Here is a 13,729-nt window from a genome sequence, read left to right on the forward strand (position 1 = left end):
AGAGAGAGAGATGTGAATCGAATATGGAAATGTCAGGAGCGGAGATTTCAGAGGAGAGGGTTTCAGTGTTCAACAATCCATAGCAAAAAAGAGAGAGAGAGAAGACTGAGAGAGCCTAGAAGAAATAGGACTCCATGGATTTACATAGGAGAAAGAAAACACCACGAATTTGTATAGAAAGAGAGAGAGAGGAATAACTAGATTTTACCTGATTTTCAGGTCGTTTCACACAAGTGCCAACTTTCACTTGTTAGGGTGAAAGTTGAAAAGTTCGATTTTTAACTAGTTGGCGAGTTAGTCTTCCAAATGCTCATAATTCAACAACTCGTGAGTTGGACTCTCAAACCGTGAACACGCGTTCTTCAAACATACCCTAGATTTTTTTAACGCACTTTTTCATCTTAGCTTTTTATCCTTCTATAGTTTGGGTGGGTCTTGTTTACACGTGCACACGTTAAAGTGCAATAAATACACTTTTTTTTAATCGAAAATATCCTTTAATAAATTATTTTTTACCAAAATACCCTTATAAAACCCCTTATGTTTTGATCCAATTAGTGACTGTTTCATTAGTTTTTGAAAATATTATTCTCGAACCAAACAACCAAAATCTCGTATTAAATCAACAAACCCATAAGCATCATAAAATCTAGATAAGATTTTTGCAAGTTTATATTGTTTGAGCTTCTCCTAGATTAGGCCTAACCTACAGGCGAAGCCTTCCAAAAAGTAAACTGAAGGCCATATGATCACCAATGGCTTTAAATGATTAAGAATTTCTTTCACAATGCATCATTTTTTATATGGTTGCTAAAGCTGTCAAGTATTTTTCCTATAAGATGTGGGACTATCTCTTAGAGAACAACATATGGACTGATGAAACATGGACATGATCATGTAGTACAAAATTGTAAGAAATCTAAGAAATTTAAAATTAAGGAGGAAAAAGCAGACATAATCATGGGATTTCAATTGTGCTTTATTTATAAATTCATTCCCCAAAAAAAAAAGTTCTAAATTAAACCATGAACTCTAGAGGGATAAGAGTTTGAAAAATCATCTAAATACTTAAACAGGCCAGTTGAGGTGGTAGCAGGACCTTACTGAGCCTATGGCCGCACGGATTCAAATAAGAGATCCAATTTGGAAATTCTGTTCCAGACTTGATCTTCCTAGGTTGGGATTCAACAGCCGACAAATGCTAAATGTCAGACTCTCCCCAATGGCAAAACAACCCAAATTGGAGCAAATCCGTAGAAGAAAGACAACAATCAATCCTTGCCCATAACTAGGGGATGGGGATCAAGGAAAATCTTTATTCTATAAGAGATCTTTCTGGCCAATATAATGCCCAAAAATTCCAGAAGATCAAAATTTACAACATAAGAAACTGAAATAGATTAAGTGAAGAAACAATGAGAAAAAACAACATATTTTAATCTGTATCGATGGATAAATAAGAAGCATTGTTGCCTCTAAATATGATTTTTTGGGGGGGCCTCCAAGCCTAAGGAGCAATTGCCCTGCATTCGTGTCTAACGGAGCATTTCAACCATCTAAGATTTATCAGTCAATATTCGGCAATGGCACTTTCCAGAAATTCCATGAGTTGAAATCCTCCTGCACAAGACATCAAGCATCTCGGGTGTCAATCAAATGGTTTGATGAATGAACTTCTAAGTTTTGAAAAGATAGGTTCTATTGTCACACCAACTTTTGCTAATGCCCCCCCAAATGTGTGCTAATTCTTTGGTGATTTTACATATGAATTGGGGTGGCATTAGCAAAAGTTGGTGTGGCAATAGAATCTCTCTTTGAAAATGATGTTATTGTGTTCTAGTTCTACAGGATGGGAAGCCACCACCTGCTCAACCAGTGAAGTGGGAGGGAACATGTCATTGACTAGTGTGTGCAAGGAAGTATATGACTTCACATCAAGGCGATGACTAATGGCCACCTCACCCTGCAAATTTGAGGAAGGACATTAAGTTGGAGAAAAAATTCCTTTAATTAACATAACAGTTGGCTGAACAAATAAAAATGGGAGAGAGATGGATACCTTAGGATTGATGATAAAGATTTTGCCTTTTGGGATTCCAATTTTCCTATAACTTAGCTCATCCGTGTCTCTATTCCCAAAGCCCGCATAGAATGGATTGTACTCAGAAGGAAAGAGTGCTTTAATATCCTGTTCAAATAAAGATTAAATAACAGAATATTTATAAAAAACAGATAAATCAGCTCAGACAACTTACCTCTAAACACGCAATCTTGAACTCATGAGGTGCCCTTCGTATAACTGTCATCGATAAGGAAACGAAACTCCCAAGTAAAAATGATGAAGTATGAAGAGAAATATTTCTAGAAACTAAAAGGTAGGTGGCATACTAATCAATTAAAAGTTTTTCTTTGGATCGGTTACAAACATGTTCACTTGGTAAGGGATGAAAAACCAGATTGCTCCAGGTGGAATATGGACTATATGTTTCTGATTTTCTTCTTTTGAGTGAGAATTGGCAATGTATAACGGGGTGCGTGTGAGGGGGTAACATTACACCATCCTTTATCAAGCAATCACATTATGAGGATGCAACTACGCCATACACTAAATTACATTAGTTTTTAATAGCTGCTTTGCAATCACATGCCACCTTGCTGATGCAGCACATCAAATAAAAATAAAAAATAAAAAAAGAAATGTAATGCCTTTTTAGCTATCCCATGACGCAACTTTTTCCCTTACCAGGAGACTGGTTTCTAGAACTACACTAGAGTGCAAAATAACAATAAATTAAGTAAATATATCTGTAGCCGTTTGTTGGTCAGGTGAGAGGATTACCTATCAAATCAAGTGAAGGCTATCTTAATCTTATGATCCTAAGGTGGAATTAATAGGTGCTGATAATGTGCTATACTGTAGATAACGGTGTCCATCACCTTGAATGGTCCACACCACAAAAACAAACTCCCATGAAACTCATGGGAAACATGTGTTGACGTGAGAGTTTTAAGATAATTCTACTGTTTTCACGTTGAAAATCTCCTATCGCTATAGCAATTATTTGAGCTTGGATATACAAACACAAAAATCCATGGCAACCGTTCCTAGTTATTCAAGCATGACCATGATTGATTATATCATGTTTGATGGCTGATGCTACCTCTAGAGCCTACCCATGACCAAAAAGTATAAATCATCATGGCTGATATTTGAGCTATCTACTCTATGAGTTCTATCTTTCCTTTTTATGTGAGATTATTCTGGATGAGAATTTAAAATACGTCAATAGTTGACATAAAAATCCATCCTTGGTAAAATAAAATAAAATAAAGAGAGGATAGAATGCAATCCACAAAATTTTAAATTAATATCTGAGAAATTGTTTATTTATATATGTACTATCACCATTCATCATCAATATAATATTACTTACTTTTTAATTTTTTGTTAATTGTTAAAGCAACCAAACAGATCCTATGGTATCATTCAATATTGAGGAACCAGATTTCACACCGCTTGCCACATCTGGCTTCTCAGAAATTTTTTCTACAATATGATCTGTCTTACTTGATTTAGTGACAACCCAATCAATAAGAAAGCACAATGAGACCTCACCTTCCCGGTACAATGAAGGAAATAATCCGTCGGGAGAAATGACAACAGGCCCATTGGGTAAAGCTTTTCCATCCTGCAAGAATCACATAGTTATGAGTTATGCATAGCAGATATTAAAGCATAATAGGTATACCTTAAACTCCTAAAAAGCAAGTGCTTCTGATAAACCAAAGAACCAAGGACTATAGGTGAGAAATCTACAGTCCCACCATTTGGTTTGGATGCAGTCAGATGAAAAGCATATATAAATTCTGAATATAAATAAAACTACTTGGGACAGAGGACCTGAGTCTGCACTGACACCAAGAAGCCAAACATTAGTTGATGTCATCCTAACTAAGTTTTATATTTCAAGCATTTTTCAGTTTTCACCAATGGAAGATGCCTTACTGAAGAACTTTACCAATAACTTAAGAGAGGGGGTGGGGGCAAGAAACGCCACAATTGCCATAGCCCCCAGATTAAACAAGAGAGATCAGGAATGCAAGAAACGAGGGCATCTTAATACCTGTTTTAAGTTGAGGAGGAAACTTCTTGTTAGATATGCCTGTACAATTGCACGTGCACTCAGGAAAAGTAGCTGATAACCATTTTCCTGCAGTTAAATGCGGTAAAGAATCAATATCCAATCTCACAATATAAAAAAGATAATAACTATATTTTTGAAAAGAAACATGAAATAAAGCACCCCAATAAGTTCATATAGTTCCCAAAATAATTCCACTATGCACATAGCCTGATAAAAATAGTCTAAATTAAATAATAAAAGGAGAAACTTCCAGAAGCCAGTCTGATGGAAAAATTAATATGCTATATCTGGGCAGAAGGGAAGAAGGTATCTTTCATGCCTTCTCTGTAGTGGAACAGGCCCCCAACCTCAGGAACACCAATAATGAGGCCCACCAAGGAGATCTTTTAGCAAAGGTTGACAATTGGACTTTTTTTTTCCTTTATTGTGTACGGGTTGTGTGAGGAATCAGGGAAAAAATGGTGCACAGTTCAAGAAATGATCCAGCTCATATCAGTAGGAAGATTTGATTGGTTCAACGATTTTCATGTGAGATCTCCTAGTATGACTTAGTGGAAGGTAAGTTTCAATCCCTGTGCACATGGTTCCATGCATAATGCACAAGCAGAGACAGAACCTTCCAATCCAGTATCCCCCAAACCAGACATGGCTATCCTCATAACAAATCACGCTGAAAAAGACCAAATAAAACTGGAATCCATTATAAGTAAATCGTAAAGCCAAATATTAACATCTCATGTTATTGATAGTCCATCTGCAGTTATAAGAATTGATATTACAAGAAAACATCTTTCATAAGGAGAAAGGGAGAAATTAAAAAGAAAGAAAAAAAAAAAGTCATTATGACACCATTCCATCCACATCTCACAAGGATATAACAGATAGGAATTTTTTTTATATAAACGAGAATCAAGTTTCAATCCTACAAGACAATATTGAAATACAAGTTCTGAGAAAAGGAATGAATGGAGCATTCTATTCAAAACATGATTGAAGTTATAATTAATAGTGGTACCGGACCTTAAAAGATGAAACACAAACACAAAATATAAATATAAAACAGTGAATGACAAACCTTAATTGCAGAGAAAAGTCGTGCGACCCCAGATTGGGTCCAGTCTTTCCCGACCAAAGGCATGAACTGGCCTAGGACATCAGACCTGAAAATAAACATAAAGATTAATGCATGCTAATTACACTACCAAAGAAAGAATTGAAGGCACTGCAATTTAGTGAAATGTTAGATGGATCTTGTTCATTCTGGTTATATAGTTTTCACTAAGATCACTAAAACATTCATCAAAGTTAAAAATGTCTGCTTGTATGTATGGGATAGGAACGGGTGTTAACCCAACCTAAATGAGAGACAAGAAAACATCTTTGATTATGATATCATCACAGGCAGTTCAGGAACATGCCTAAAAGTGCACATGACTCTCCCATACATTGACTTTAATGTTAAGGTCATCTTTAAGCAATGCTGCAGACAATACATGATGTCATCTTTTCCAAAATAGTCACTTCAAGTATGTTGCAATAACAAACATGAAAGCAGCATAACTCATATAAGGAAATCTTACTTGGTAATTGTCCCATCAACATCAGAGATAACTATTCGGGTATTCCACTTCCACAAGTAGATATGAGCATCAACCTGTTGAAGAGAAATACTACTTAGCAGATGGCATGCAAAAGAGTTATTGAGTCAACTATAATCTTTAAACCATGAACACTAAACCTTAGAGGATAAGGCAGACCTGTTGCATTCCTAGGACCCTGGTAGAGTAACTGAAGGTTATCATATTTTGACCATCTTTCAGATTCAATGAAGCAATCTGTTCAGTAGTGGGAATATTTGTCCTAACGAGCTGCTTATGAGGAGACTGACAAACAACATTCGATGTTGGAGTTGGTTCTCCACCTGGGCTCTGCGATCCAGATTCAGAATCGACAAATACATCGTCATTTGATGAACTACTATTAGTATGCTCAAGGGTCTTAACCCTTCTGAATGGGATTGGCCAGAGCCTCCATTTGCGGCCAGACGGGGTAGAGGTGACTCCAGGATTGTGTTCTTCGGGCTTTGGTTTCTTGTCCTGTTCAACGGGAATTGCATCGTTTGGTTCAACAGGTAAATCCAAACCGAATGCAGCCATTCCAAGAATGAAAGGAGCAGCTTTCTCCCACTGCAAATAACTTCCTCTAAATCTGACAATAAGGTTTTCATTCTTAGTAATATATGAAGCAGAAACTTTGAACTCCTCCTCAGATATGCGGTGTGCATCAAAGGCTTCACCAGCAAGGCCCAACCCCATACCCGCATGAAGTGACTTTCCACATAGAGAAATCTCAAATCCTGCAAGCCAAAAGAGAGTTACGTGAAACCAAATAAATATTCAGTTAAAAGCCACGAAAAACTTGGGAGATCCTTACCCATGCCTGCATTGGGTCTTATGCCTTCACCAGAACTACTTGTCCAAGGTTCCACTATCTTACATGCATTAAATTCTTGTTCCGGTGCAGATCTTCTGGGACTACTTTGTCCCCCTTGTGCTTCTGGTGCCCAACCAAATTGTTCATCCTTCAATTCAGGATCATTATAAACAGAATGAAGAGGGATGTTATCTGACCCCAAGCAATCTGAATTATCAATAGTCAAGGCACTGTTCTTAGAGATCTCAGCTTTATGTGGAACTAACCCAGCACTGTATTCATCTTCATTTTCCTCAATTACTGGAATACTAAAAGGAGAATTTTCTTCTGAATCAACAATGTTGTCTTTCACCTCCAATTCCATGCACGGAGAACCCATATCTTGAGATTCAGCATCTTCACCATGATTGGTTAAATTTGTAAGTTCCAAGCAGCTTTTGAAAACATCTTTCCTATTTATACTAATATCATGCTCGCCATCACAATTGAGGACACCACCTTCCGATGCACTATTAGGTGCAGACACATTAAATTCACTTAAATAATCCGTAGCCCATGTATCTTTATCGGTACTAAACTCTTCATTTCCTCTAAATTCAGCTCCGTCCGCAGGACCCAAATGAAACTGTGGAGTACTTAGCTGTACATTATACATATTCTCTTCCGATGAAGATAAGGGTGCCGTTAATACATGACCGTCCACACTAATCAAGACCACTTCCGAATCTGAACCCTGAGATTCTACTAAATCCTCAACATGCTCTAAGCTACCATAACGATAAGCTTCGTAAGCCGATGATCCAACAGAATCCACATTAGAAGATTGCTGATCTTGAAATTCATATAGTTTCCTCTCATTATCAGCTTCATCATTCTCAATTTGTTCTGTACTTAATGAAACACATTCATCCGAGAACTGAACCTCCTCGGTATTAGAGATGCCACTCTCATTTCGACAAAAACTAACAGTAATCTCATTATCACTACTACCCACATTATTATTATCCTCTTGTGTAACTTGCAAATTATCTGATTTCTTAACAGCTTCGTCATTCTTGCTATCTTTACCAGGCACAACCTCTCTTACAAAATAAGCTTCACCTGAATTATCTAGGTACATATGGAAACCAGCATCGACACCATTTACAGAGATACGAACAATCTTTTCGGTGCCTTTGAGAACACCCTGAAATTTACCGAATCGCACGTACCAAGGTGTGCTACGGTAGGACCCATCTTGCTGTTCGACAACAATTACATCGACAGCCCCACCAAAGGGATGGAAAGGGGTGGCTACAGAGTACACGCCCTGGGAAATTAGGCTCCCAACTTTGCCGACCACATTCATATTGTCTTTTAGCAAAAAACCTAGAAAATTTGGGGGAAAAAACGCTATAAAACCCTAAAAGAACCCCGAAACCTCAATCATTCGTCTTGGATCGATCAATCTGACAAATTAACATAAATTAATCTTTCCAACAACCAAAACCACAGATGAATTGTCAATTTTATTTTGTCATTTCTTCTTGATTAAAACTCACGATATCTGCATGAGAAATTGAAGTCAAAAAATGAAAATAAAAAATAAAAATGCATGACATAAGCGATCAAATTACCAAATTAAACGAAACACCAATAATCCACGTCGAATAATAAATTAAAGAACACAAAAGATAACTTAAAAAAGACTTTAAAATGATCATGTCCGCATCAAATTGGAACCCTAATAACCCCAGATTTTCAAGATTGAAGAATGCGAGGAGGATTAAATCGAAAAATTGAGAATAATTTGAAAATTGAAATGGAGAAATCAAATATTTTTTGACTTACAGATTAAAAATGGAAGAATTAGTGTCCGAATGATCGGTAGAAGAAGACAGAGAGGTAGCCCTGACAGCTGAGGAGGACTGGAAAGACTTCTGTTTCGCCTCTTTTATCTGTTATTATTAATTTTTCAGAGAAAATGTGTTGTTGGAAGTTGGATTGGGTGACGATAAGCGACAGAGTCAGACGTGTAAATAATCCAGAAATCATATGTATTGCATGACCTTTAGAAACTTTGTATTTTCTTTAAACTACAAAAATACCCTTTACTTCCATGCATTTTATTATATAGTCCTAAATCCTAAGGGCCTATAATTTTCACCCCCATAATAGACCCAGCGAAATGGCTCATTGTACCTATTTAAGTGATTTTTGTTATTAAAAAATAAAAAATAAAAAAAAACTAATTACCTTTTTAACGAATGTTTGAGATGTTGCTCTTATATTATTTTCCAAAACATAAGTCCGCTGGTATTTGATTTTTGGAAAATTTTACTTAAAGGACCCTCATAGAAGGGGATTTTTTTATATAATCCCTAAGTTTTGTGTGTTAACTTGACTAGACATTTTAATGATCCCTCGAATTGTTGAATTCATAATTTTTATTGTTGGGCTTGACGCTTTTTTATTTATTGTTGAGTTCACATTTTTATTGTCGAACTCATCATTATTTATTGTTGAGTTCACCACTTTTTCTTTACTGTTGAACTCGATAATTTTTTAATTACTATCGAGTTCCCGATTTTGTTTTTTTTTTTTAATAAAAAGTGGTGAACTTGACATTGGTAAAGCCTACCTATTTTCAATTTTCAAAAATTTTCAACTAAAATACATAGAAAGATTGACTAAAAACTGGAAATTTGGCTTATTTAAATGATTTCAACCCAAAAGATCAATTATTAATCGATTTTCATTATAAAAAAAATGAGAAAATCTTAATTTTTTTACGTACATTTTCAAAATATTTGAAAAAACTATTGAAAATGGTTTCTTCTTATTTCTTAAATCCTTTATAACGGAATGGAGTCTCCGAAACTCGATGGAGATGTCAAAATTTTAATTTTTAGATGAAAACGATGAGATCGAATGGTCAAGATATTGAATCGTGAGAAATGTGGAAGATGAAGTCCAAGAACCATTTAGAAAGAAAATGTATACTAAATGTCTTACCAAGCAACTCTTGAAAATTTAGGGACTATTTTAAAAAATCCCTCCAAGAGGGTCTTATAAGTAATTTTCCCTTGATTTTTCTTATTGATCGAAAAATGGTCCAATACGCTTATTTTCAACATGTCCAAAAGTCTTGGGTTTTTCTTTCCAATAATCAATCATCTTGCATTGTTTAAGTAAAAATTATTCAAATACACTCATTTACTCTTCACAAGCCAATGAAAAAGATTTATAAACCAAAGATTTTTAGTGGTTTGAATCTACTATAATATCTTGAATTTATATCTCAATAAAGATTATGTCGAGAAAGGATAATACTTGAAAGAAACCCATTAGGAATTGTCGCATCCATCAAATAAATAGGGGTGCCCACACCCACACCAACACACCCCTTAAAAAAGAAAAAAAGTGGTCATTCCAATACAAATAGGGACGAGTTATTTACACATGTATCACAAGTGGTTGGTTGCACATCACAAGTAATAGTTGAAATGGAAGATGTATGGAGGTACCCAACTCCCAAAAAAGTGGTCGCACCAATATAAATAGGGACGAATTACATCACAAGTATTCATCAAATGCAAGATATATAGAGGTGCCCCAGTCACAAAGCAAGTGATCATACCAATATAAATAGGGACCCTCACTTACCTGGTGCGTGTGATGTGCGGGCATTGAACATGTCTCGAGGGATTGGCTCAATGGTTAGTTCAGACCAATAAACAGTTAATGTCCATAGGTTGTGAGTTTAATACTCAGTATGAGCATTAATTCCTCACAGACTACCTACGAAGGCACACCCTCACTTACCCCGTGTGTGTGACTATGATCTATGGACCGAACCAACCCCAAATATGGGCCAATCCGTTGTCTACATGGATACCCAACTATAAAAAATATTTATATTAATAGGGACGAATTACTTGTACACAACAATTAGTATGTTGTATAGTTCAGTTTTTTAACCTTTTCAAAACCTCAACAAACTGCACACCCTTCAATATTTCTCAGTTTCTTTTCTTCCACGTTTTCAAATCTCTATCATCTTAGGTTTCTTCTCTTTGTCCCTCTCATCAACAAATTGCACCACGCTTTCCATTCTTTCATCTCTTTCTCTCTCTCTCTCTTACTTTCATATGGTTACCCAAACTTCAAACCTCTGTAGCCCTCTCTCTACAAGATAAATGAGCTACAACGGTCCTCTCTCTCTCTCTCTCTGGCGCGCACACACACACAAACACATAGACTGATTTGAGCTTTAGAATGGATTTATGATACCATCACCACATTACTCTTGAGGGGATCGAGTGCAAAAATTCAAAATTGTGTGTATGTAGAAAAGTACAATTTTTTTGGTGTAGTCACCATGTAAAAACTAAATAATTTTATAAGAAAATTTAAAGGGTCAAGAACTTTAGAAATCAAAATTCGATAATTTATGATGTTCTCTAGATTCAACGGTCTAGAACCATCAAATTTCTCTCATCCTTTACTAATTTGACGGTTTCGACTCGTTGGAACAAAAAAGTCGATAATGAAAATTTTAACGACATGGTCCGTCAAAATTTACGAAATTCGATGGTTGTGAGATGTCGAATATGAACACTTTTTTTTTTGAGGCGTCGTCGATATATTTTCTAGATGGTCTTTAAGTACTCTTATCTCATAAAAATAGAGAGCTACTATTGGGAGGGGCGGAACTATATTAGAAGAAATGGGGGCTATGCCCCCACAAAAATTTCAAAACTATTTTTCATATACTTAACTCAAGCTGAAGTACATGAGGAGTGGATGGTGCGTAGATTGGTGGCCCTCACAAATTATTTTAGATGTAAAATCTTGAGAAATTCTTTCTTGATCCATGTGGACAGTGTGTGTGGCCCCCCATACTAATTTTTTATATTAAAAATAAAAAAGTAAAGCTCTTTCATACTTGAGAAAGACTAAGCTTAGTTACCTAGTAAGATTTGAAATCTTACTCAGAGTCGGTGAGCTCACATCACGGCATCCAAAAACATATCCAATTCCCCAGTGTGTGGACCCCACAATAATTTTTATATTTAAAAAAAAAAACTCATTCACTTGAGAAATGCTAGCCTTACTTAGAGTGACTTCACCTCATAGCATAAAAAAAACATGATCCGATGCCACAGGATGTAGAAGAAAAAATTTTATAAAGTTTTTTTTTTTTTTTAAACAAAACACCAAGGTTACTATTCACCGTTAAATTTTAAGTTTAAATTTGAGAGTTTGATGGCAGTTCAATATCCGTCCATTTTCAAAACCTGCGATTAAGTTCAAAAAATATATATATATTTTTTAATGTTTTCTATTTTAGGATCTGATTTTTTCATGACATTTGGAGGGTTGTGGTGTTGGATTTGCTAATTTGGTTATTTATTTAAGCTCAACAACTATTAGTAAGATTTGAAACTTCCTAAATAAGTAACGAAAGTACTTTTGATCATAGTTTCATTAACATGTTATAGGCTTCAGCAAGTTGTGATTTTAAAACTAGCCAAATTTACTCAGCAATTTTGGAGATTTTTTCAAAATAAAGGATATTTTTGTCAAAGGGACATGAGATAGTTAGGGTTTGTACTCATTTCGTCTTCTATACTTTTTCTCTTTTGAGTTGCAATATATATATATATATATATATATAATATATATATATATATATATCACCATTTCTAGCAAATCGGTTTTCTTCACCAAAAACTTAAAAATTGATGGAGATTCATCTGAAAACGACATCAATGATGAATATTTATATATCATGTAAGATTTCTTATCTCTATGGTTCCTATAGATAATCTAACCCTAGTTATTTTACGATAAGAATATATAATAATAAAATTATTACAACAAAGTATATACATTAGGGTAAATTACCATTTCGTGAGCTAAATATCACGAAATTTTGGTTCTCGATAATTATTCATTTTAATTCCCAAAACATGAAGTGGGAGATCATAGGTTTTTCAAGTGACGGTCTCACAGGTTTAAAGTAACAATCTCGTTGATATTTTTTTTCAAAGTAACAATTTTGCTGATTTATATAGTGATGATTTTGTTAAAAGTAGCGAACTTGCGAGATTGTTACTTTAAAAACCTATGATCTCACATTCATGTTTTGGGAATTAAAATAAATGAACAATGAGTCGGAATTGAAATTTTGTCAGACGTGATCACGCGTTGGGAATTTATCTATGTATTATTATTATTCATAATTTTTTTAATTAATTTCATCTTGATACTAATAATTCAGCCCTTCAAGTAAAATTCTCTGGGTTTGCCTCTGACTATTGGCACCCCAACTTTACTTACTACACTCATCCACTTATTTTCTTTATATTTAATTGGGGTGTAATAAGTAAGTTTGGGTGTCAATAGCAACTCTCTATAAATACTAGTATTTTCTGATTGGGAAACATCTTCCTTACTAACATAGTAAGATTTTGAATCTTATTAAGGGTCATTTTGTTAAAATGAATTACCCCATTAGTAATCCAACACTACAACTCTCTAGATTTCATGGAAAAACTCATAATCAAATAATAAAATTTCAAGAAACAATTTTTTTTAACTTGGTCCAAGATTTTAAAAATGAACGATTACAAAACTTCCACCTAACTCCCAAATTTAAAATTAAAATTCAACAGTGATATATATATATATATATATATATATATATATATATATTGAAGTTCATAGAATTTTGTCCCCTACAACCCTTAAGAACAGAATCATGTTTTTCAATGCCACATTGAGATCCTAAGGACCCTTAGTAAGGGTGAAATCCTTGCTAAGTTAGTAAGGCTAGTCAGACTCTTTATGATTCATACCTACATATTTTCTCTTGTGAAAATGTATTTGTACATCACACACGATAATATTGAAGGACTTAAGCATCCTTTAAAAAAATAGATAGTAATTTATATCACCACATATTTGAGGTAATCTTATGTTCTATTCATTTGACATGCCCATATAATAGACTAATCAAAAGTAACCCCAAATGACCTCATTTTCAACCTCTCACCAAACTTAGACATCTTCAAGGTCTTCAACTTCTACAATAAATTATTTTTAATATATTCAACCTCATCTGAAATTTATAATTTTAAATCTTACATTATTATCTTATAAAAAAT

The 13,729-nt window shown here is 34.7% G+C and overlaps 1 protein-coding gene across 1 annotated transcript; it reads right to left on the reverse strand.

Annotated features, from left to right (window-relative positions):
- Positions 1-1,260: 1,260 nt before the first annotated feature.
- PAH1 (Lipin family protein) lies at positions 1,261-8,579 on the reverse strand. Its single transcript, XM_086422324.1, has 11 exons — positions 8,409-8,579; positions 6,579-8,124; positions 5,903-6,501; positions 5,726-5,799; positions 5,221-5,305; positions 4,125-4,211; positions 3,617-3,689; positions 2,256-2,299; positions 2,060-2,188; positions 1,865-1,963; positions 1,261-1,620 (listed from the first exon to the last, which is right to left on the reverse strand). Exons 2-11 carry the CDS (start codon positions 7,924-7,926, stop codon positions 1,567-1,569), a joined length of 2,592 nt encoding a protein of 863 aa, XP_086278450.1. The 5' UTR covers positions 7,927-8,124; positions 8,409-8,579; the 3' UTR covers positions 1,261-1,566.
- Positions 8,580-13,729: the final 5,150 nt, after the last annotated feature.

The sequence above is a fragment of the Akebia trifoliata genome, chromosome 14, assembly GCF_017979445.1.
Source record: "Akebia trifoliata isolate Shusen 1 chromosome 14, ASM1797944v1, whole genome shotgun sequence".
In the NCBI taxonomy this organism is placed as follows: domain Eukaryota; kingdom Viridiplantae; phylum Streptophyta; class Magnoliopsida; order Ranunculales; family Lardizabalaceae; genus Akebia; species Akebia trifoliata.

Excerpts from the sequence above, each read along its gene's own strand:
- PAH1 (XM_086422324.1), bottom strand. The coding sequence starts at position 7,926 with ATGAATGTGGTCGGCAAAGTTGGGAGCCTAATTTCCCAGGGCGTGTAC. Across the intron at positions 4,212-5,220 it reads GACTTTTCTCTGCAATTAAG|GAAAATGGTTATCAGCTACT; the intron begins GTTTGTCATTCA and ends ATTTAACTGCAG. Across the intron at positions 1,964-2,059 it reads TCTTTATCATCAATCCTAAG|GGTGAGGTGGCCATTAGTCA; the intron begins GTATCCATCTCT and ends TCAAATTTGCAG.